The sequence below is a fragment of the Magnolia sinica genome, chromosome 14, assembly GCF_029962835.1.
Source record: "Magnolia sinica isolate HGM2019 chromosome 14, MsV1, whole genome shotgun sequence".
NCBI classification, from domain to species: Eukaryota; Viridiplantae; Streptophyta; class Magnoliopsida; order Magnoliales; family Magnoliaceae; genus Magnolia; species Magnolia sinica.
The window spans coordinates 4,229,019-4,255,414 of NC_080586.1; the positions used below are offsets into that span (position 1 = coordinate 4,229,019).

The following is a 26,396-nucleotide window of genomic DNA, read 5'->3' on the forward strand; positions in this document are numbered from 1 at the left end:
CGGCCATGTCTGAAGGTAGTGGAACGATAATTATATTCATTAATGAGGGCTTTTTAAAAAAGTACCAAGAATGTGAATTCAGTACTGTTAGGTAGTTTTTGGTAAAATTCCCTAACTTTTTATTTGAAAATGCATCAACTCGGCAAGTGAGTTCGGTTCAACACACGTCGAGTCGACCGAGTAGGGGAGACGAGTTGAGTTGATTAGGACAAGTTCGAATCAAGTCACCGAGTTTTAGAACATGTACAAAAAATTAAGCTCTATAACTTACAGATTAGTATTGGATATTGGATACTTCGTCACAAAAAGTCATTGAATTTGAATGAAATGGACATTCTCTTCTGCTTCGAAATTCCTGTTGCTTGATTCAAACCGCACATTTCTCAAAGGTGGAAATATATCTCAAGCTCCAAAATAATGATCTAGCAATGTACAAAAATCACTCACAGCAGATTGGCTGGTGCTCCTTTTGTAGCTTCTCCCAAAGGCACAACATCAATCTAGGACCTTGATAATGAGCGAGAATGTAGTCAGATTCGCAGCCCGCGTTGTGAAACCGATCGTCGGTCATGTAATGTACTTTTCGACCCCTTTTCTTGTATTGCTCAACCCATATTCCCATCGCGACATCTTCTAGCTTAAAGAGCTGAAAAGCAATATTACATCAGTAAAATATAAGGAAACAAATAAAGCCTACTGCTACGATGGCAATGGGCCGGGTAGCCAGCCCAACCCGGCTTTCGGTCAGGCTTCGGCCTCTCATTCATTGTCCAATCAATTTTCAGCTTCCACTTGGGCTCAAGTCATTTTAGCCCGACCCGACTTTATATGTAAATGTGTTATGTCTTACAAATATGCTTGTACGAATCCTCCGTTAGGCAATCCATCCATCTTAAATGTATACCGTTGGTTCGATTCTTCAAAAATGTCTATTCTTTGTGCATGTGTGGCTCACTTGACCGATGGATAGATTAAAAACATTCAAGTCAGAATTAGCAATTTTATCAATTTTAAGGTCGGGACCGGTTGGCTCAGGTTGGGCCCGACCCAACCAATTTTTTCAGGCTCGGGCTTAGGCCTGCTGTCCTCAGCCCCTGCGGGGCTTGAGCCTTGGATGTTACGTATTGGGCTGGGTACAGGCCCAGACCGACCCATTGCCACCACTAATACTGGGGAGCTAGTCTCTTTGCCTCCAAGGAATGCAAGCACACCTCTTTGGCACTCGCCTCTCACACATGGCAACATCGCGCACACGCAAGATCCAATCTGTTCATCAGATGGGCCAACAATGTAGTCTCATGGTATTTAAAATCAGCCCTACCTGATAATCAAGTGGACTACAGACCATTGCTCAGTTTCTTCAAACCACCCATTTCTTTTGTGCATATATGGCCCACCTGATAATCAGATCGACCAGAGTTTTAGACAAGCATCTATGCGGTGAAACCAACCAGTTTTTAGATAAGTGCACTTCTCAACACTGGCCTCTCACATTAGTTCCCTTATATCTGAAATCAGGCCTATCTGAAAATCAAGTGGGCTCCACCTATACATTGAACATGTAACAGTTGCTCATTTTTTAAATCATCCATTTCTTATGGCCCACCTGATAATCAGATTGGCCTGAGTTTTTAGATAAGCATATATACATTGAGGCCCACCCAATGGACATCTTCAATCTTGAACAAGGTTTGAGAGGCGAGTGCCAGAAAAGAGCAACCGAATCAACTTGGCATTCCCTTTTGGCACCAGGACAATCAGCAATAACCACATCAGAGGGCTGAGCTGCTTTTGAGCCAGGGCACGTTCGGTGGCACCTCCTGGTGAATGGCCTAGATCTTGCACACATGGCACAGTGGCACATGCAGGGAAAGTAGGATTTAGACAGCTATTCAAGCACAGCCCAATAAGAAAATGCACAAAATTTTAACTGATTAATTATGAAAACAATGGAGGTCATTCCATCAATTCATGAATACAAGTAGGTCAATCAAAAAAAAATCGGTGATCAGTCATGTTCCTCATGCATGTTGTAGCCCTTAGAAGGTAAAAATGTATGAAAAGTAGATCTCTTACCTTGAGATTTCTTTCTTGGTGACCTTGAACAATGAATTTTGCAATGTCTCGGGAGATGATGTACCCCGGACCATGGGCCCACGGCGGGTATGAAGCATGCGGCCATTCCTATGCAACAGCATACTCAAAAAAAGTAAAAACACGAAACAAAAATACAATCTATTCAAATTTCAAACACTATTTCGATTTTGAAGATGAAATTTTGTTGAGATTTGTAATACCTTTTCGCTGATATACCATTTGCTGTCTTTATCTCTGTGTGGTGTTGAATCAAAGGATATGAGCCCATACAGGAGACCATCAGAGACCTTTTTCTCCTTGAGTATAGAGAGAACTTGGTCAATCCTAACAAATGCATCATCATCTGTTTTCATTATATACTTGGCGGGGAGAATTTTAGTCTGCAAAAGTCATGAGAATGCACACTCATATTATTATTCATGATATGCTTATATGCAAAGAAAACATCTAATGGTCCATTTGGGTGCTGCTTAAAAATGAGTTCATGTCGTTTTAATTTGTTAAACAAAATAAACAGAGAGAGAGAGAGCCGGGGGGGGGGGGGGGGGGGCGGCGTAGGTTGAGTTTGTACTCTCAACACCCCACCTCAAACTCGACATGATGGGGGTTCAAAATCATCAATCGCCTACTTGTATTCATATTGAACTTTCAACGTCCATCAAATCTTCTCTTCAGATAGTAGGTCATCCAAACTAGACAACCATTGAACTACTAAACCATCATTCACATGCAAAATCCTCTTAAAGACAAGTGCAACGTTGCACAATGGGTTAATGAACTACACTCACAATGATTAAGAGAGGAACTATACCCACAACGACACAAGAAGACATAAGTGCACCATTGTACTGCAACCACAACAATGATGAAGGCTTAAGAAGGAAGAAATGATCAATGGAAAGGGAAAGCTCCAATCCTGGTTGAAATCTTCTAGGTCATGTTGGGTGGAGAATTATGTCAAACAGATTGTTTGCATTGAGCAAAAATATGGTTGAAACTCATGTACTTTGAGGATGATATAGACTATGCATAGGACGCCAATCCACGGCATAATCCACCACTCCTCCATCATTAACACGCAGCACCTGGACCAATCACTTGAACAGCGATTCACAACAAAGATGGTTGTCTCCAACAACAAAGACAGCCATGTTTACAACAATGCTGGGCTCTACCTACGGTAGCAAATTAAGGATTAATCAAGATGAAAATGGAAGGTGCATAAATGAAAACATGGATGCCAAAGAGGCAGTCAATCCTGAAGATATTTCTGGCGGGGCCCCGAAAATTGATTAGTTAGATGAGGACGAAGAAGAGCAAATTGAAAAGATAAAATCAACAAGGTCTAACCCACTCTTATACCATGTTAAGCAAACTAAACAAAGAGGGGGGAAAACTGTGTTAAAAGAAGGGTTAGAGCACTCTTACTAGATTAGAGCTCCCAAGAGCACAAGGTGCTACATTGCTTATATACTTCACTTACAAGACATCGACTTTCTTCTTCTTCTTCTTTTTTAAAGGTATACAAGGCTAGATGACTTAAGCCCCTTTATATATATATATAGGAGTTATAACCTACGCTCCACATGTATCCTATGTGAGACCAAACTCACAAGACGATAAACATAAAACATGACATAATAAAAGGCTTGAGTTTGTACTCTCAACATAGTTAGCTGTAGTTATGTATTAGAGATCATGTTTTATATAAATTGTTAGTTACCAAGATTTTTTTTACCCTTACCAAAAAGAAATATGATCTCTGCGCATAATTACTACTAATTAAAGTGAGATGAACTCATTTTTAAGTGGCAATCAAACATGCCCAAGTGGCTATTTAACGTACCATCATCCAAAACTTTTCAAGAGTTTGAGATATTTAGGAATGTTTTAGAGTTACCCAAACACTCCAGTAAGACCATTTCAGGTTAGTTTCAAGGTGTGTCCATCTCCGTCTCAATTGAAGATGGGATTTATCGAATCCTAACATACCAGGACATAAACAGCATTCTAATGTCCCCATTTCATATAAATTAGACCCATGATTCAGTGATCCAGACATGACAGGCTACTATGCCAGTGATTCCCATAAATCTCCCAAAGTAGACGATCCTAAACACTGACAAGTGGCCTATAAATAGATGGCTGGGGAAACATTAATGCAACAGTCCGGGAAAAAAGAAGTAGAAGAAGAAGGATAGGGATGACCAAATCAAGGGTAAGGGTGCTTTGATCCAATTAACTGATTAGTGGGACACAATGGGACCCAATTGAGAACCTAGATCATCAATACTTTTTCCTTCCTCACCTACATCTATACAGAGCCCATTAGGCAATTATTTTGAGCTAGGGCATAATGAAAGGAAAGAGAAATGGAAAATAAAATGAAATACTGAAACATAACTCAAAGGTTATATTGGTCTCTTTTACAAATGTTATAAGCTAAAATCTCAGTTTTGTTAACTTCCAAACATAAGGAATCTCGGTCTTTTCCTGTCTAAAAGATGCATACCCCAAAAAAGCATATGGCAATTGTTTTCAAAGTTATCAGGCTGTAATAATCAACAAAAGGCATCAGCTGGATATCACCATATCTCTGAGCTTCTTTCCACAGCTCTACATTGACTTGCCCATTCTTGTGCTGCATATAGGAAATTGTTAACTCGTTAGACGGCAGTATATATTTAACCATACAAGGACTATGACCTTTCTATATAATTATGCACAAGGATTTTGATGCAGTTGAAAGATTGCATAATGACTGCATAATCAACTCAACATGTGTGTATAATAGAAAAGGTCACAAATACATGAATGAATGCAGAAACAGATGCTTCGACAGTTGAAATGGACCAACATAAATACATATTTGTAGGTAAGTGTGCTTCGATCCAGTTGCCCAACAAATCATTATATGGGTGAAGGTGCAAAAGTGAATTTGTGTTGGTCACCTTTTTCCTCAGACATTCATCATTCTATATCCATACAATTGGTTGGATGGCGGAGTGCTGCTTCAAACTGCTGATGCGAGTTGCATGCAACTAGGGGTTGTAGGGGATTCATAACCCTTGATGGCCCAATGAAAAAGCGCTATGCGTGCGCTTTATATGTGGGGCCCACAGTGAAAAGGACAAAATCATCATTTCAAACAGGGAAATCTTCCTTTTCATTATGGAACCCGCATTTGAAACGCGCATGTGGCACCTTATCATTGGGCCACGTCAGGGTTACAGGAATCCATTACAGGCAATTCGCTTCCTCAAACTGCACATTGTAATCCTGAAAAGTCCTCCAATCATTGGTTAAGATCGTTTGACTGGTGTGCCTTTTAGGGCATGGCACGTCCATGGCGATTCCACCAAATGAATGGTCCAGATCTTGCACATATAGTGTTGAATATCCAAGGAAAGAACATCACCAGATCAACCAAACAAAAAGGCATATCCAAGTCCTCATCAAGCAAATCCCAAACTAATCACAATTAAGCCTCTCTCAACTGCTAAGGCATCACTTACAAGGCCAATAAAAAAGCGTACAGCCACATCTCCAGAACGTATAGCTTCATATTGCATCCATGACCTCCTAATTGCCATTCGACGCTCAAAATTATTTCCAGTTGAAAAAACTCCGACCAGCAACAGAAGCCTCTTCTTGGGAACAGGAGGGGCTTTGAGGTACTTGACATCAACAACTAAACCCGGATCTTCAATGACAGGCAAACCATTTGCCAAGAAAGACAAGACATCCAAACCACCTGCCACTCTAACTCCACTAACCAACCACGGTTCGAGCCTCTGAAATTACAAAACATGGTATTGCAACTGGAGTGAATGGTCCAATTTTCCAATTTCCTGAAGTATTCACTCATAAGTTTTATTTCGTATAAGATCCATACCTGACCTAATTGTAGGCAAAGTCATCTCTTACCTCCCGATACGCAAATGACGTCTCATGCCTCCCGTTCACAGTCATATGGAATCCATCTACACCAACCCATAATGTGGCAGTGAACGGATGCCCTTCAACGAACGGGAAGCTATAACTAATATGACCACTTCCTTTGGAGACAAGCAACTTCCTACTAGAAAGTTGGCTTCCGTTGACAGTCTCATCTCTGATAGTTCCACCAACTTGTTCATTGCAACGAACGAGTCCATCAACTGTAATATGTGCCAACATATGTTAGAAAACTCAAATTTTGTAGTTCTTTTTCCAACAAAACGTAATGAAGTTGAACGATTCGGTATAGAAATTAGTACAAATATAGTAAAATTTGCAGCCTTTTCCTAAACCTTCCTTCCACAACAGGTGTAATTAGACAATTCGTTGGTTTGAGAAAAGCTGATCAGGTAGAACAGCTATATGTTCTCCATCCAATGAACAAGTTGCAAGGCATTCTCAATTAAGGCTTATAAAGACAGAGGCACGAGCGAGCTTACCGTGGATAGGGCACAACAGAGGAATGATTGGCAAAACAGTAGTCATAAAACCAACCCCAAATGGATGGAACAAGACCATGATGGTAGCGGTGGTTTATTTACACTTTACATAGGTGTGCTAAATGTTGAAGGGTTCATTTAAAAGAGTTTTCACAGAAAAGTATGGTGACGTGAAGGAGCACCGAAATAATAATACAGGTATCTGTATACACTAATTGTTTGGATCTTACATAATGGATATTTGTTATCAAACCCCAAAAACATTCATTTTGCATGTATATTTCAGTACAGTACATATTAGATTGAAGTTTTCATTACTCAAAAATGGGATTATTCTTGCTTTAAACTGCCACTTATCTAGATATTAGTGCGTTAAGCAAACTTCTTTCCTAGATTACATCTACTCTTCCAATTTGTTTGTTGAACTACAAACATGCAATTCAAGTGAATATCATGGATACATGATTTTCCATTTCACTGGTGGCTATGACCGTTGAGATATGAATGTGTCAGCTTTGAATCAAATGGTATGGATTATCCAGTTCAGCAACACTGTCATTATTTTACTTGCCACATATCAACCTTGGCTTTGTGCTCGAAGGAAGGCCAAGCTCTACATTAGCATGTTGATAACATCATAGGATTTCAGTCCTATCATGTTGGCCTTTGGGACTGTGCTAGCATGTGAATGGTGTGAATATGAGCCCCTATTACCATTGCGCAGTTACAAGAGAAGGAGCAAAAGAGGAAGGTTGACGTATTGTGGCAGCCAATCATAAAACTTTTGCCAATCTACCATTTAAAAGCCAACCCCAAATTATTGGGAAAAAGGTTAAGATGATGATGATTATCATAAACCTTAGATTTCATTTATCTGAAGTTGGGCAGTTTGCATCATGGTCTCAAATACCGTCCAATACCAAGTCAACTCAGGTACTAGGGGGGTTTCAAGCCTACTTTTTCGGTTGACTTGGAGAGTCAGCATTTTAGCACCTATTTTGTTGAGTGGGAAATGATATGGAGGTTTGCAAAGCGCATCCAAATATACATGTTGGGATGTTTTATATGAAAGCTATAAAACCAACCATGCATTATGGGCAAAATGTTGGTGATGCAATCACTCCACATCCCACACGTGCACGCTCCGCACGTGTGCACAAGAAAAGGCGCACTTTCCCTTTTTAACCCATCCCTACTTTCCATTTCTTTCGAATCTCTAAATTAGGAAATATCTCTACTTTCCCTTTCTTTCAAATCTCTACATTAAAAATTTTCCTTTTTCTTTCACATTTTTATATTAGGCAAGAAGTAATCTTAGATTTTTCTCATTTACGTACGTTCTTATTTAAGTGCTCTCTTATTTGGGTAGTTTCCTATTTTTAATATCTTTACTAGCTAAGAATTCTATTTTTAGATTTCATAGATTTTATTGCAGATTGTAAGGACCCATTATAAATAAGGTTTAGGTCTGTGGAATAAGATAGTTGAATGATATTCTCTTTTTATGAAAATTCTCTTATTTTTCCTGTGGTAGTTGCTAAAGGGGGGAAAGTGATCTCTAGTTTAAGAGTAGAGGACTCTTGAGCTTGCTCACAGTCTTGCATCCAAGGTCTCTAGCATTCAGCTAGAGTATTGTTAGGTCATTTCTCACAATCTCTTTCTTTTCTTTGACCTATATGCTTCCTTTTTTAGGGTTTGCATCAATTGGTATCAGAGCAAGTTCTACTCTTAGGATTATCTCTTTCACTTTTCTCTTATCTTCCCCATCTTCTTCTTTCCCCATTTTTTGTCCGCATATTCATCCCGAACCGACCCTCAATTCCCTAAATCAGCCTATTAATTCAACCCTTCCACTACAAACCATATATATTCTCCATCTCACCCAAACCACAAACCCTTCCATTTCAAATTCTACTAGTAAACAGCCAATACCCTACCATACACTCAACCTTCCCAAAACCTTTTTCAATTCCCTTATCCAATATATATATATATTGCATCTACCTTCACTAAGGAGGATTTGGAAGCAAATTACCCTACCAAATCTTAATCCCATTCCAACCCATCTATTCCCTTGCCTTTTCTTTTTTTTTTTTCTCTTCTCCAAAACTCATGTTAAACCCCCAAAACCCTTAGATCTAGAACTCAAGCCTAAAGTTAAGCCTATATTCCTTCATGTTCTTTCTTAGAGACATCGTGTATGGGGAGATGCTCAAATGCCTCTCATAATTATGCTTATTTTGACATCCATACCCTTCCATATCCATTGTGTTATTCTTTTCTGAGTTACTTCGATGATCAAGATCATCCTTCATATCACCTCGAGTCATCCCCATCTTCTTATGTGCCTTGTGGTGATTCCTTTCAACAACTCTCTCAATTTTATGAACGATGGCAGCCACATGTTGGTTATTCAAAAGCCTCCTATTACATGAAAATATCATCTATGGCTAAGAATGTTCAAGAGACGCAGGAGGTGAATCTGCGAGGACTCAAAAAGGAGATTGGAGCATTCAAGGAAGATATTGTAGAGGAATTCAAGGAACTCAAGGAGGTGGTGTGGGCTTTCTTTGAGCCCTCGATCAAACAGGAAATACGTTATGGGTTTCAATCCATTTTATCTGGACTTTTTAGGGATGACGTGGTTGTAAATGGTGTGGTGACCCAAGAGGAATTCTCCTTTGGATTGCTTGATAGATCCATGAATCGGATGGATCAATGGCCAAATCGGAGGAAGTTCAAGTCAAACCAAAAGATAAACTAACAAAAAATGCAATTGAAAAGATTGAAGGTGTAACGGATATGGACAATTTGATGGTCGAAGAGATGGATACTTTCATGATCACCATAGTGCCATCTCGATGTCGATCGAGGCCCACAAATTGAAAGATGAACATGATGAAGGGGCAACAATCAACGTCTAGAAAATGGAGTATCAAGATGCGAAAGAAAAGATGGCGTGTATTTTAAAGCCATAATATACAGAAGTTGCCTATCATGCATGTAGGTTTTCACCACCAATTGCCAATGAAGCCGAAGAAGATGCGCTGCAAACAAGGATCTTTGTAGGAGATTATGACAACCAATTTAAACTCAAGGACGAGCATTTTTTGAAGCCAGGTGGAATTGAATATACGAAAACTTCATTCAGGTGGCCTTGGTGGTTACTTTGGTATTGACAAAACAACAACCTTGGTCAAGGACCCTTTTTAATGGGCGGGTTTAAAGAAAGGTGTTGGGATCATTGTTCGTCGATGTCGAGTGTGCTAGTTGGGTAAAGGTAACAAGCAAAATACTGATCTTTATACCCCATTGCCTATGCCAGATGCTCCATAGGAACACATCAGTATGCATTTCATCCTGGAATTGCCTAAGAGCCAACGTGACTATTACTCTATTTATGTTGTAGTTGACGAGTTCTCAAAGATTTCTCATTTTATTCCTTGTAAGAAGACATCATACGCCGTGCACATCGCCAATGTTTTCTTCAAAGAGGTGGTTCGTTTACATGGTGTTCCCAAAATGATTGTGTTTAATCATAATATTAAGTTTATGAGCTACTTCTGCTACATGTTGGGGTCTAAGATTGAAACTAATCTCAAGTGCTTATCATTCGCAAACAGATGGGCAGACTGAAGTTGTCAACCATAGTCTTGGAATTTACTTCGATGTATGGTTGGTGATCATATCAACTTGTGGGACATTGTGTTACCACAAGCTGAGTTTGCTTATAACAATTCTAAGAACAGCACCACGGGACACTCTCCTTTCAAAATTGCAACAAGTCTGCAACCTCAACAACCTATCAATTTCGTCCCGCTGCCTATTGCAACTTAATGAGCCAAGACGCCAAAGCTTTCGCACAATATGTCAAGGAGATATATGAGGAAGTCAGCCAAAAGATCACCCTTAATAATGAAAATTACAAAGGACATGCAGATGTTCAACGACATTTTGTACAATTTCAAGAAGGAGATAAAGTCATGGTGCAGCTCAAGCCTGAGAGGTTTCCAACAGGCTCTTATACAAAGCTCCGCTCCAAAAGGGCAAGTCTTATCGTATTTTAAAGAAGCTAGGTGATAATGCATACTTAATCGAGCTTCCACCCGAAATGAAGATCAACCTCATATGTAATATGGAAGACTTCTAATTTATTTTCGGCATCATGAAAACAAGAGCATGGAAGGACAAGCCATCCAAATATCCAAAGTACCACGCCAGCTCAAAGAAATCATCGAAGATGTGTTGGATGATCATATAGTTTCCACATGCCAAGGAGGGTATCAGAAGTTTCTTGTCAAGTGGAAGGGCTGACCAAGATCTAACGGCATGTGAAGTTCAACAAATGATTTCCAGCACATCAACCCAGAGCTTTATGAGGAGTACATTGCTATTAACTCAACAGAGTCGAATTTTTCCAAGCCGGGGGAATTGATGCAATCACTCAACATCCCACACGTGCATGCTCTGCACGTGTACACAAGAAAAGGACCAATTTCCCTTTTTAACCCATCCATACTTTCCCTGTCTTTCAAATCTTTAAATTAGGAAATATTTTTACTTTCCTTTTCTTTCAAATCTCTACATAAGAAAATTTCCTTTTTATTCTATATCTTTCTATTAGGCAAGAAGTAATCTTAGATTTTTCTCATTTAAGTATTTTCTTATTTATGTAGTTTTCATTTTTCAGATCTTTCCTAGCTAGGAATTTTATTTTTAGATTTCATGGATTTAATTGCAGATTATAAGGATCCATCAGAAATAAGGCTTAGGCCTATGGAATAAGATAATTGAATGATATTCTCTTTTTATGAAAATTCTCTTGTTTTATCTATGGTAGTTTATTGAAAGGGGGAAAACAATCTCTAGTTTAAGACTAGAGGACCGTTGAGCTTGCTCACAATCTTGCATTCGCGGTCTCTAGCATTCGGCTGAGGATTGTTGGGTCCTTCTCCACAATATCTTTCTTATTTTCTTTGATCTATTTGCTTCCTCTTTTGGGGCTTGCATCAATTGGGCAATTAAGATACAACACGTTCATAAGATGAGTGTAGCTGAAATGAGGTGGTTGAGATAGATGAGTGGCAACACAAGAACAGAATTAGAAATGAATGGATTAGAGAGAACTCAGGAGCAACACCAATAGGCAATAAGATGAGGGAAAGTAGACTTAGATGGTTTGGTCCTGTACAATGGAGGAACTACATCAGTCTGAAGGAGTGAGTTGGTACAAGTTGAAGGCTCAAAAGAAGCAAGAGACCAGCCAAAAGGATGTGGGTGGAGGTATTAAGAAAAGACTTGATGACCTATGGTCTAACTGAAGCCATGACCCTTGATAAAGTGGAATGGCATAACAGGATTCATGTAGCCGACCCCAATCAGTTGGGATAAGGCATAGATGATGATATGATCCAAATGCACAACTACCGTTTGGATAGAAACTGCATTTATTCCTCAAACACCCTTTGGAGGGTGCATCCAAACAGAACCCAAGGGGAAGAATGGAAGGTTTTCCCTTTTATGTAGACTTTGTGAAACAGTTTCCAGATTTACAAATGCATGCCAAAGATTGACGTTTTCTACTTAAGAACTCCTTGAGATTTGATGGGATGGTGAGTACATTACTGAAAACATTATAATAATAATAATAATAATAATAAATGGAGCTTTCCTTCCTTCAATTAAACTTGACATTTTGAGTGCAAGATTCAGTTTTATCGACCCATAATACCCCACACACGCGATGGATCATCAGAATAACAAAAGTACAGTTAAAGAATGCCAATGCACTTCACCCAAATTATACCAAATTGGCTTTCAATACCAATAGAAGGGTTTCAGAAGCAATAGCATATTAGCATATCAGGAAGTGCGATTCAAGCTATCACCTTTTGTGTTACCAGAAGCAGCATTGGCCGGACATCTTTCCTCAACGCCCCAGCCATGATCAGCAGTCCATGTATTTTGAAGTATGACCGGATCACGCATCAAGCTGTCTCCTTGTAAACTGACATTGTAGTGTAATATGACAGGCGAGTCTAGCTCGCCTGGAAGTTGTGAGCCTACAAGTTCAATCTGAAAGCTGCCATTATGTTCAGTGGGTATACCGACGATTGAAATGGAAGAATCTTGAACAAGCCCACATGGAAACTTGAGGCTTCCGTTCGTCAATGATGTTGAATTCAATACACTAAACGAGAAAGGACAGTTCTGATCCTCAGTATCATTTAAGTAGAGGCTATTATTGATGGCACTCAAAGATTTTTCCTTCTCGAGAGTAGCAACTAAATCTTTCCATGCAATGGAAGCTTCTTTAACCCCTTGAGCTGTTTCCGGCAAAGAGTCGGACCTAGAAATCAAGTGTTGCATCTGAGACCATACGAGTTTGACTCTCGACTCCGCTTCCGAAATATCTGACCAGGAATATAAGCCATCAACTCCTTCAACCGAGATAAGGCGGGGCCTCTTCGAGTGTTCAAGAATTTCAGGTAGCTGAGCAGGTCTGCTGATATCATTTCCCTCCAAGCGAGTGCCATTCTCGGACAGATCTTTAAAGAAACCAAACGGTGATTGCTTCTGTGGATGGCTTTCCATGAAGCTGTATCTTAGAACTAAGATCATAGCTAGAGCAAGGATTAAAGTGCCTCCAGACCACTTCTTCATTTTCAAGTTAGTGGCAAGAACACTGCATTGACACCTATAATGGTATTCCAATCTTTATTCGCCGATAGTATTGGTATTATCCCACACTATAACCACTCATGTTTATTGGATGTACAAAGAAGAACTGATGGATGGATTAGTGGTCGCAATGACGTACTCTGCCACTGACCATCTCTTTTCCTAGGCATTAATAAAGCGTTCTGGTAAGCATTTTGAAATTGTTAGACAACAGATGTAAAATAAATAAATAAATAAATAAAAACAGAGAGAGAGAGAGAGAGAGAGAGAGAGAGAGAGAGAGAGAGAGAGAGAGCCTGCTAAAGCTACTTGCACGAGTAGGATTAGAACCCCACTTGAAGGCACATCCGCACATGTACCAGTTCGGGCATGTGCGAGATCCTGACCAGTCATCAGGTGGCCCCACCACATATGTTCTGAGCCCCAAAAATCTGAATGCTTCACCCATCCATGGGCCACAAATGTATGGTTAGCTGGGGGAAATCCACTAATGGAACACATTAAACAGATAAATATGGCCCACCTGAGGAGTGGACCAGCCTGATGTTTGGGCCAGGTTAGGTGTGTAGGCAACCAGATTTCTAATTCCACTTGTGCAAGTAACCTTCGCATTTCTCTTTCAAGAGGGAGCATTCCAGAACGAAACAAGCAGCTCAAAGGAAATTGATGTGGTGATACCAATATATGGAACCTCTGTGATTCCCAAGTACAGAGGTTATACCAATAGTCATGGATAATACACAGTTACAGTTATTACACTTAAAACCAAAGCATCAGACACAAACAATACGAAAACAATACCTATCCGAAGAAGTTTCATTTCCGCATTACACCCGTAACAATACCACAGATTAAGCCTGTGTTTGGATGTGAAAAACACAATTGAATTGAAATGCAGCAAGTCAATTCAGATAAAGAAAAAACAGCCGGAGTGGAGCTAGCCCAACTCAAATCATAACAAGGGACTAGCCCCCAAATAGCAATTCCAATATTTTCAAGCCCTTGGAAACCAAAATAATCCTACCCATCATTTCCAAATTACATTATTCAATTGCTGCAGTTGAGTTAGGGTTGTTGAAGTGATAAAGCCCCTTGATATACATTGATACACCACACTCTGACAGCTTAAGCTTTTGGAGTAAATGGTTGTTTGACATGGCATCAGAGAGGAAGGTCCTATGTTCGAATCTCGAGAGCAGCAAATATGCCTCGCTAATATATTATTCTCCCACGGGGGTCAGGAAAATCAGGTCCGGCCCAGGGACTGGGAAATTAGGCCCGGCCTATTTATGGTGTGAGTGTCCGTCCACCTTCGTCAATATGTTCCCGTGCGGAGTTCCCACCTCTGACCTCGCACGTGCAGGGGGGTGTTGAAGTGATAAAGCCCCTTGATATACATTGATACACCACACTCTGACAGCTTAAGCTTTTGGAGTAAATGGTTGTTTGACAAGGGTGATCATCCAAAACTCACCATTGAAAAAAACAGCAGCTGTTAAAATTCTGAAGATGTAACAACTACCCAGATTTCAAAGAGAAGATCAGGATCAGGATCAGGATCAGGATGACAGGTTTTGATGAGCTAACTTCTTTCCGCGTAACAGATATAAGCATGCAATTGACTCATATTTCAATGTTTCCTGTATTAGGAGAATGAGAAAAAAGCAACAGAACATCCAAATCCACTCCAGCTTTAGTAACAGAACAATTAAGAAAATGGTTTTGAATGAAACCAAATAACGAATTTTCAATAAAAGGGTTGGTTGGTTGCATTCGAAATGTCTCTCCAATTGAACTAATGAAGGCTTTCTTTTTTCCCTTTGGTGTGTGAGCTCAAATGAGTTTGGTGGGTAAGCTCAACCAACATGTACTGGTGGGGCGCCTCATGTTCCACTACAGCCAACTAACATGTATTGGTGGGTACGCTCAACCAACATGTATTGGTGGGGCGCCTCATGTTCCACTACAAAAAACTAACATGTATTGGTGGGCCACCTCATCATGTATCAGGGGGTTACCCACTATTTCTGGCCGACTACTCAAGCATGACCTTTACATGCGTGTGGGTACTTCTGCATAGTGGTTTTCCAGGCTAATGCTCCTCCATTATCCTACTCCGCTTGCTTGTCATTGGCACATGCATGTAAAAGTAGAGCTGCAGGCCAGTACTAGGTGGGACCATGTTGTCATGTGACTTGTGTCAGTATGAGAGTTTCAAATTGCCAGTTCCAAGAGCCCGGAAAAAAGATAGCCATTGATGTTTGGTGGGCCATTGATCATAAAACTACTGCCAATCTACCATCTAAAAGCTAACCCCAAATTGATGGGGGGATAATGAGATAATGATCAAGGTTTAAGTATCATTCAAAACCGATATGTAACGCCCGATGCAAACTGATTTCGGCCATAGATGATGCCGATATACTGGCACAACATGGGGCAATATGACCCGATTTTGATGGTGAATGATGTGGTATCTTTGATGATGAAGATGAAGCTCAATTTCTTTATGACATATGTGTATCAACGGATCAAACAAGTTGATAAGAGCAACTCGACCAGCATTGTGGCTACTCTTGCTGCTTGTGACAATGTGGCATGTGTGCAAGGGATCTGAACCATTCATCAGGTGGGCCTCACTTGGCATGTACAATGGGCTGAAAATCCACTCATTCAGGTCATCAATTGGGCCACATTTGTCATTTGAAGTGGACCACCGGTTTCCATACATGATCAATCCATATGATGACCAGATTCATAATTTTGAAGACATAGCACATACAAAGCTGATGTAGAGCGGGTCGCAAACACTTTCATGGCCAAGATGGACCAGAGAAGGCCCAATCGGAGGCGGAAGTGATCAAGACCGTCAAAACCTTGAAACAGTCACATCTCGCAAACCAGGATGAGTTTTTCGAAGTACCATATGTGATTTTGGGGTAGGAGAAGCTATTTTAGCCAACCAACCCTACTATGCCAGGTTGCCCATACTGGATTTGTGAGATTCCATCAGATCAACAGTCGAAAGCCCATTTTATTTCCATTTTTACTATAAATAGTAAGTTCTAATTCGATCATAACTTTTGATCCTTTGAGTTTTAGGAGTCATGTTCAATATAAAAAGGGCTTAGAAAAAGTAGGAGAATAACGTGGTTAGGCTAAATTGGACACTTCCTATTTTTGGCCAAAAACCATGAAGTCTAGTAGGAATCATGACCGTCTATAAATAGTAAGTTTACTAGTTACAATAAGTCACGTTTTTAGGGAATTTGAGTTGGAGTTTGAGTCAAACTCCGTCCTAGGTTTGAGTTCACTATTTAAAGGATTGTAATTTCATTGTTTATCATCAATCAATTTATTTCAAATTATTAGAAATTATTTTCTGTTTTGGATTCGATGAATGTATGCGAGGAGTCCAGAGAAGCTATGTGGATTCGGAGTAGTTATCCCTAAGGAAGACAGTGATCGGCCTCATCACGTCCTTCCCTGCATCAAAAGCTAGGCCCACCTGATGAATGGCTATGGCTATGGCTACTCTCATCGATTATACCAATGCAGCACGTGTGTGAGATCCAAACAATTCATCAGGTAGGCCTTACTTGGCATGTACTGCAGCCAGAAAATCAGGCCATTCAGATCAATAGGTGGGCTGCATGCATCCATTGAAGTGGACCCATTGGCGCCATACACATATTTTCCATCAGATGACTAGACTCGCATGATTTTCAGGGCATGGCAAGTACAAAGCAGAGCCCACCTACGGCTACTCCCGCTACTCTTGCTATGGCTACTTTCACTGCCCATGCCAACATTGCATGTGTATATGAGATCCAAACCATTCATCAGGTGGGCCTCACATGGAAAGTACCATAGCCCGAAAATCAGCTCGTTCAGGTCAGCAGCTGGACCACACCTGCCCATTGAAGTGGGCCACTGGTCTCCATACACATACCCTCCATCAGATGACCAGACTCGCATGATAATCAGGACATGGCACATACAAAACAGGGCCCACGTAATGAACGACCTGGATCTCATACAGAGTTCCGCACGTTTGGTAAGAGCGACCATGGCACTTTCTCGAGAGACCAATCGTGCAGGGAACTTGATCCATAGTACTCCTTAGAGTGACATACGAACCCTATGTTTTTTTTTGACAAACACACCCCTTTTACTACTTTTGGTATACTGAACAGTACACTTGCACTGATCCGATTGCGATGCCAATATCAAAAAAGGGGTGTGGTCTATCAAAAACAACGATGTAGATGTCACTTTCCAGCATATCTTGAATTACAGAGAGAGAGAGAGAGAGAGAGAGAGAGACTCGCCTTTGGAATTGGTCGTGAATCGGTGGTATGGAATCGGTCGGGAATCAGACAGGAGCTGTTGGGGGAAGACAGATCTCGCATTTTGTCCTCAGGAGGAATTATATACGATACACCACCAGAGTCTTTTGCACGGTGTACGCGGGTTTTCGGTTCTGATATGCGGGGCCCATGCTTCAGTAATCAGCACCGTTGAATCTGCCTAACGGTTAGAATTTTCCAATGAGGATGCTTTTGAGTAATGGTCAAACTAACGGTGGGCCTCAATAGAAAAATCGGAGGTTTTAGTCAGAGCTCCTCTAAGTCCTCTTGCAATGTCTAAACTACCCCCTACTCCCTGTAAAACATAAAAGGAGGTCTTTTCAAAAACTGCCTGATTAGTATGGGATTTATGTTTCGGTGCCTTTATCAAAAAGCTTTTTAAAAAGCTACCTCATTAATAGGTAAAACTATTATTCCACTGCCTTATGTAGAGTTGAGTCGAGTTAGCTCAGTCAGCTTCCAATTGGACTCGAAAAAGCTCGACTCCAGTTCGAAGTTGGATTCGGACTGAGTCGAGCTGGTTTTTAAAGCTCAAAAAAATTTCAAGCCGAGTTTGAGCTTGCCGGAGCACGACTCAACTCGGAACGAACCTCAACTCGAACCAACTCAGATCGAATCAGATCGGTGACTCAGTTATTTTGATATGGATGTTGCTTGCCGAGTGTTTGATGAAATGACTCAATGAAGTGTTGGTGAGGAAAGAATGGATATGTTGGGTGTTTGATTTTGATGTTGCTTGCTCGGTGTTTGATTTCGATACTACTTGTCGGGTGTTTGATTTTGATGTTGCACGCCGTGTGTTTGATTTTGATCATGCATGCTAGGTCTTTGATGAAATACCTATAAAAAGTCATTGTCATTTTGCATTTTATGAGAAATTTAAGATGCATTCCAGTGTTTGATAAAATGGAGGCTCGAACTTGACTCAAACTAGCCCGAGTTGCTGACCGAACTGAGCCAAGCTTGCCAGATAGGCTCAAGGGCCGAGCTGAGCCAAGTTCAAGCTAGGGTTAGCTACTGGCGTAGCCAAGCCCAGCTGTGCCAAGATTGACTCAGATCAACTTGTGTACAGCTCTAGCCCTACGTGACAGCGGCTGTGAAAGTGGGTGGGTGGGAGGCTCAAGTAGGCCCTTCAGTAATGTTCATATAGAATCCCCAACCAATAGGTTAGTCAACCCATGTTATGCTAAGAGCCCAAAAATCAGCTCCATTGGTGATTCAGGTGAACCACTTGATCAGTACAAGGTAAATCTCACCCTCCAAACTGTTTTTGTCAGTGTGTCCTACGTGACTTATGGATGGGTAAGATTTTTTGGACATGAACCTAAATATCTTATTGGAATCTATTGATTGGAATGGATTTCATATAATTATCACAGTGGGCCCACTTACAAAAATCAGTGGGTCTCCCAACCAATTCCTTTGGTATCTCCCACGAGAATCACAAATCAGTCGGATTTTTGGCCACTAGACATTATAAGTACTAGATATCTAATGGTCACAGTGGACCTTACTCTAACCATTTGGTGACTAATCTTAGTTTAACCCTATATATATATATATATATATATATATATATATATATAGAGAGAGAGAGAGAGAGAGAGAGAGAGAGAGAGAGAGAGAGAGAGAGAGAGAGAGAGAGAGAGAGAGAGAGGATGACTTGTGATTTAGGTGAGCCACACAGAAAACGGTCTAGGGAGAGATGTCCACCCTTGATTTTTACAAGGCCACCATAATGATTATACCAAATTCACTCCAACCATTAGATGCCATGCAAATACTTAAGCTAAGGGTCTAAAAGTCAAGCCCAATTGTGATTCAAGTGGACCTTGCCAAGAGAAACAGTTTGGAGACTGATCATTACCCTGTATATAGTTTCCAATCATGTGGTCTACCTGAATGACATACAAGGTTTATTTTCAAGACCCTTGGCCTAATAGGGGGTGAAGCACCTAGTGGTTAGGTCCACTTAAAATGAGAGTAAATTATTTTTTGACTTTGAGTAGGTTTTGATAAAAACATCTTCAAGATGATTGAGACCCATTTAAAAACCATGTAAGTCGGGCAAAATATACTCCCACCAGTTGTGTAGCCAACTGAAGAACTAGATCAACCTAACGGAAGCCTGACTTATTAAAGGCCTCAAAATCTACCTAGATTGGTAGAAAAAGGGTCCTTGGTACAACCCGAGAATGATCTACCATTCAAATCAACAAGCGAAATTTGATGATGATTGATTGTACAAGTTGTCCAACAGATCCAACCATGCATATCCTCGATCGAGCCACATTTTTCATATTCCAATAGTTAGAAAATTTGAACGAACTGAGTTAAAAGATCCACAATCCCTCCTGGCTGGAGACAACTATTGGATTCAATCGGCTAACATCAAATCCACAGAGAGAGAAATAAAAAAGTCATGGCCACAAGCTCCAGCCCCTAAAATTTTGGAAATCTTACATATGTAGTGACTGACGCAAGAAGGTAAATTTGACAAAATTTGCACATAGGCCCTCTTTTCTGATTCTAAATAAACTACAATATGGCAAGCTTCCAAAGGTGAATGTGTGAGAAATACAGGAGTTGTGTGAAGTAGGAAAGCAATGCAGAGAGGATTTTTCGGGTTTAGGGATGTGCAGGATGCACGTACGCAGTCTCGTTAAAGTCCCGACCATGTTAAAACTCTGCCTGACCTAGGTGACGGCTACCATCGAAGCTGTTAAAAGACATTAGTAGAGTTAGAATTGGGAACATCTGACCAACCCTTATGTAGAAAAAGGGTGTGCAGTTCTCTTTATTCCTCCCCGCATCTCAAGTAACTTACATCTCACTCCATACATTCCAAGGGCATCAACAGCACTTTCTTATTTTTCTGCAATCATCATTTCCTATCTATATTCTCATTTTTATTTTTATTTTGCCTACCCGGGGGGCTAGAACCCTGGCTAACCGTTGCTTATTTTCTATTTGCTTACCCAAGGTTAAATCCTGTGGGGTCCTTACTCTTGCTCGGGTGGTAGACTCTCAAGAATTTCAACACCTGGTCAAGGGTTCGAGTACCCATAAGTGGTGAAAGTCCACTAGCGTGAGTGTGTGGGGTGTGTGTGTGCGTGTGTTTAAAAAAAAAAAAATCCCACGTGAGTGTGTGGGGTGTGTGTGTGCGTGTGTTTAAAAATAAAAAATAAAAAATCCCGCCTAATAAGGCTAGATACCGCATTTCCTTCTTTGCATATTCCAAGATGTTAAAACATGTAGAGTGAGGCTAAATGTAACATTGTCGAAGTCTCATTTAATTTTCGAAAAATCAATAAATCCTACAAAGTAGAGATCGTATGCGAGTGCAGGCATAAAACCCAATCTTTTTTTAATTACAGAGGTCTTCACTCAAAATCTATAGTTACAAATCAATTACAGAGTTACTTTAATTGAAGAGACTTGCGATTCCCAACCCTTAAGTGATTCTGCACTTTTCTGCTAACCATAAATCCAAAGCTTCATGCATCCAGTGGCGACCCCAAGTCAAAAATATGTGTTGGGGGGCTTCCCATCAGGATGAGCTGTGCAAGCCCCACCATAATGTGTATCAGACATTCACACCATGCATTTGAGGGTCCCGTCTAGGTTTTGGGATATCCCAAAAATCAGTTGTATCCAAAGCTCAAGTGGGCCATACTATTTGAAATTACGTGAAATCATGCCTAAAACATCCCAAAGCACTTGATGCAGCCCACTTGAGTTTAATTTGGATATGAATAAAACTTGGCATGACCCCTCATCCAAGTGAGACACATAATGGATGGGTTGGATGTGTGAACCACATCTTATTGGGCCCTATATACAACCAACAGGGTTTTTATGTGTAGGCATCCACTCTCATTGTTGTTTATGTTGTGTGACTTGTGTCCCACTTAAGCCATGGACTGGCCTAATTTTTAAGTGCATGGCCTACCATGGAAGAGTGCATCTGACTAATAGGTTGGATGTTCGGTCCACATCATGATGGAAGCCTCACAGCTCGACCTCAACTTCTTTGTACTTTTTTTCCCAAATAGTGCTAACTGAGTCCATAAAAGGAAAAGCCAAGGAAGCGAGGGCATCCGCTCATGGGGGAGTGTTTAAAAATGGATTTTACATAAACATTATGGTGGTGCCCACCCAAGTAGCCAACTCATTTTCTCGCATGCACACCCAACTGGGAAGTAGATTGAGTATTGAGGTACACTAAGTGTACCGAGTAAACCCATGGGCCTTACTGTGATTTATGTATTTTATCCACTCGGTCCATCCATTTTATTGGATAATTCTAGGGCTTGAGCCCAAAAATGAAGCATATCCAAAAATCAAGTGGACCATACCATAGGAAATAGTGTAAATTAAATGAAAATTTACCATTGAAAATTTCTTGGGGGCATAGAAGTTTGGGATCAAGCTGATATTTGTATTTTCCCCTTATCCATGTCTGTGCAATCTTATGAACAAGTCGTATGACTAATAAACAGTATCTTGGGACCTAGGAATGTTTCAACCGTGGAAATCATTTCCCTGCTATTTCCTGCGGTGTGATCTACTTGAGCTTTGGATATGCTTCAATTTTGGGCTCAACCCCTAAAATGATCCGAAAAAAATGGATGGACCACGTGGATAAACCACATACATTCACGATGGGCCTTACAGAGCTTACTTAGTACGATAAAAGCGCACCAAGTTAGACAATCCGATTTCACCCAACCGGTCATTAAAAAATGTAAGGATGATTATATATATAATACAGTTTAATGAGATACCTATTTGAAAAGGTATCATAACGTAAATTCCATGTTAATTAGTTAGTTCTTTGTAAAATTCTCAGGATAAAATTCCCTCATGCTCCTTCTAACAAGTTCGATATTACTCAGACATCCTTAAGCATTTCAACAACCCTATATTTTATAATTCTTAAAATACCACTCCACTCTTAAAATACCACTCCACTCAATCACTAACGTATCTCTTACATAACTCGGTTGTTGAGGACGAATAGGGAGCTGTAAAAATTTAAAAAAAAAAGCAATGTGGGGTCCATTATCCACCGTGATGTGCACAAAATATACATGGGGGGCCTTATCCATCCATGGGTAAGTGTTATTCAATTGTTGTATGTCATCTAAACCGTGCATCAACTGAGTTCCACCGTGATAATGGAATACCCCAAAATTCAGGTTCATAAGATTATTGGGTGGGCCACACCATTGAAATAATAGGCATTCATGGGGTGTCATGGCCAACATGATGGTCAGATTGGCCCTATGCGTCCCACTTTCTTAGGGCCCGCTTGGATACTACGAATAAGTTAATTTTTAACTCATGTTAGGTTATGGAGTTACTTTTTCCATTTCGTACGGTAAACATGATTTTGAAAATAATTTATCTGCTTAGAGCTGCTTATTCCTATAAATAAATTTTAAAAAATAGCTGATTACCTTTTCACACACTCTCTCTCACCCGTGAACCATATCAAAAAAGGCCCCACATGATGGACTGTCCGCATAGGTGGGGCCCACACAATAGATGGTCCACATTAAAGGTGAGCCCCACATGATGGATCATCTAGATTAATGTGGGCCCACATAGATCCACATCAAAGGTAGGCCCTAATGATAAATAACTCACATGCAAAATGGGCGAGTATCATGGACAACCCACTTCAAAGGTGGGGCTCACACAATGGACAAGCCACATCAAAGGTGAGCTCTATAAGATATGCAATGGACATTGAAGTTGGGCCCCACATGATGGATACTCTACATCAATGGTCAGCCTCTAATGATGAATGACCCACATCTAAGGTTAGCCCTAAATGATGGACGGGCTACATTGAGGTAGGGTCCGCATGACGGATGGTCCACATCAAAGGCAAGCTCCACGTGATAGGCAATGGATGTTGAAGGTGGGCCCCATATGAAGGATAATAACATTGATGGTGGGCCCCACATAATGGATGAACAACATCAAAGGTGGGCCCTATATAATAGACGGTGCAATTAAATGTTGTCTCCTAATGATGAATGGCCCAGATCCAAGATGGGCCGTATGATGGATGGTCCACATCGAAGGTTGGCCCCATATGATGGAAGGTGGATGTGAAAGGGACCAAACAAACTTGAGGGATAAATACTAATGATGTTGAAAACCAATACATGTTTTTTTATACTTTTTCGTTGACAAGTATGTTCTTTGCCAAACATCTACTTTTTTTAGTTTGCCAAACATATACATTTGCTAAATTAGAAACCAAGATAAGTAACTTGTAGCGTCTGAATAAGTAGAAATCAAGATAAATTAGCTTATCTAAAGTAACTTACAATCCAAACACCCTACTACTCTTTTAGATGTGTTGGATTCTATACACAAACCACAGGAGGCCATGGCTGCCTCATGTTTACTGTCCTTTGGGTAAGTTTGCTCGAAAACATCCCTATGTATTGCCATTTGATGCATTAGGACTAGCATAACCATCAACTGTTCAAACCGTTTATATCACAAGTCTCACTTGGGAAGGTGAGTGGAAAGATGATAAATAAAAGTTCTTTATTGGATTATTGCAACCATTCGTTAATTTAGCTCTTTTGCTTTGAACATGAATGGTCACTGTAACTTCTGTATAATCAATGGTTTGGAGTAACCAATTCTGATATTTTCTTTGGCCACCCCCATCAAAGGAGGGCCTTATCAAATAAATAGTTTGAGACTTTGGCCATCCCCCAACAAACAAAGGATTTTGTATTGTCTTTGAGATGCATTTGAGCAAGTTCCCTATGCCAAAATCGTGAATTTGTGATGGACCAGATCCGCCGCTAAACCAAATTCACGACGGATTTGGTCCGTCGCTTTTGCACTTGATAGTCATCCAATAAAAAATTCACACGATTGTTTAATAAGAATCTCATTCACAAAATTCAGAATGTTGGGCTGAATATGAAACTGGATTAAATATCATTTTGGGTGTGTTTAGATGCTCAATTAGCCTAAATAGCAAACTGAACTATATAGTTACTAAATAGCCAAAATTGGGTCAGCTACTGATGAAATAAGATAATGTAAAGAATATCATTTGCGCTGAAAATTAAACATATTATCATCATAATTACATCCCATCAATTAAAATACAAATTCAAGAGATATTTTTATTCTCAATATTTATACAAATAACCAAATGAAACATAACACAATTGAAACAAAAGATAGGTTGTAAAGATGATAGACCTATAAGTTACTTCCATTGATGTTGCGTCATGAATACAAGCATGATAGTCCTCTCAAACATAGAGACATTGCATTAGTTTTATATAAATAACTTTGATCAAGTGATAAATGCAACTTGTACAATTTATGCGTGCCTACATATAAAGCGTCATCATATGCAGCCTGATATGTAGCATGAATATAATATAACCTCTTTTAGGGCATGAGTCCAAAAATGAAATAGATCCAAATACCAGGTGGACCATACCATAAAAAACAGTGGTGAATGACCATTAAGAATTCATAGGCCACAAAAGTTTTGGATTGAGTTTATATTTGTTTTTTTTTCCTTTCATCTTGGTTTGTGTGACCTTATCAACATGTTGAATGGTGAATAAACATTGCCAAAAAATTTACGTGTAACACCCCGTACTTTCAAGTACTCGGGTGTTACCGTATAACCAAATTTAGAAATAAATATAAACCTAGCTGAACGAACATTCACATGAATCCTAGTTTAAATCCAACCGTTGAAAGAAATCCCCACCTACAGGTCAAAGCGATGCATCTGTTAGTACTCGTGATGGACCATCACATCATTAGAGAAACCTACTTTAGGACTTCAATCGCTTTGATGAATGAGTTAGACCGTCCACCTTGAATTTTAAGTCCTGGATCAACAAACCCATCGATCATTTAGCTTCTGAAACTCCCATAGATGATGCATCACCTAATCATGATGATTAGGTCTCTGGATCACAAAACTTTCTAATAAATTTCTCCAAGATTAGGCCGAGAACCCTAGGAATCACCACTGATCACGTTTTGTAATGATCTGACCGTCAACTCTTCACGGATCATAAAATAACCCATGTAATTAGAAAGTATGGCCACCTAGGCTTTGGATATGCATGATCTATAGCCAGGGGTCCCACTTGGACCTATGGAGGCTGATGAACAGATCAGATTTTGTGGGACCCGCCACACGATTAAAATAATATGAATATATGAAATAAAAGAGAGAATTTATAATAGAATAATTAAAATAAATATTATTATCTTAATACTGACATATTATGATGATCTTAATAAGCGATTTTTTTTTTTTCAAAATCTCAAATTTTCTCAAAGATTGTTAATTATTATTTTTTAATTTCTCAATAATATTTTTCAAAATCATAATTTTTTAAACCTCTCATTTTATTTTTTCAAAATGTTGATTATATATTAAAATATTGATTCTTTTTAATAATAATTTTTTTCGAACTTCGTTTCCTAAAATACAAAGGATGTATAGTGGGATTTTTTTGTGGTATTGCAAAGCATTTAAATATCACATTTAAAGAATAAAAAAAGTTTCCACTCGACTGATATAAAAACAAAACAATAAACAATCATTGCATTCAATCAATTGGTACAAAAATAAGCTTAGATACAAATAAATACAATTAAAGCACTAAAATTCTATTAAAAAACACTTTATAGAAAATAATAAAACAATTTACCACCATATTCTATAAAATAAAATAAAATAAAACTTTTCAAGGGGCAAAAATCAATTTACGACGGATCCGAAACCGTCGCA

General features: G+C 39.7%; 1 protein-coding gene across 2 annotated transcripts; it reads right to left on the reverse strand.

Moving 5' to 3' along the window:
- Positions 1-253: 253 nt before the first annotated feature.
- Positions 254-13,399, reverse strand: LOC131225429 (hydroxyproline O-galactosyltransferase GALT3-like). 2 transcript variants are annotated; one of them, XM_058220962.1, is made up of 7 exons: positions 12,425-13,399; positions 6,025-6,257; positions 5,613-5,891; positions 4,610-4,738; positions 2,298-2,477; positions 2,077-2,184; positions 254-646 (listed from the first exon to the last, which is right to left on the reverse strand). In XM_058220962.1, the coding sequence occupies exons 1-7, from the start codon at positions 13,197-13,199 to the stop codon at positions 440-442; spliced, it is 1,911 nt and encodes a 636-aa protein (XP_058076945.1). In that variant the 5' UTR covers positions 13,200-13,399; the 3' UTR covers positions 254-439. The 2 variants fall into 2 exon arrangements, with proteins under 2 accessions (XP_058076945.1, XP_058076946.1); XM_058220963.1 differs by lacking the exon at positions 5,613-5,891.
- Positions 13,400-26,396: the final 12,997 nt, after the last annotated feature.

Coding starts and splice junctions, on each gene's coding strand:
- LOC131225429 (XM_058220962.1), bottom strand. CDS start 13,199: ATGAAGAAGTGGTCTGGAGGCACTTTAATCCTTGCTCTAGCTATGATC. Junction 4,739..5,612: donor TACGCTTTTTTATTGGCCTT/GTAAGTGATGCC, acceptor TCCTATATGCAG/CACAAGAATGGGCAAGTCAA. Junction 647..2,076: donor ACCAAGAAAGAAATCTCAAG/GTAAGAGATCTA, acceptor ATTGCTTTTCAG/CTCTTTAAGCTAGAAGATGT.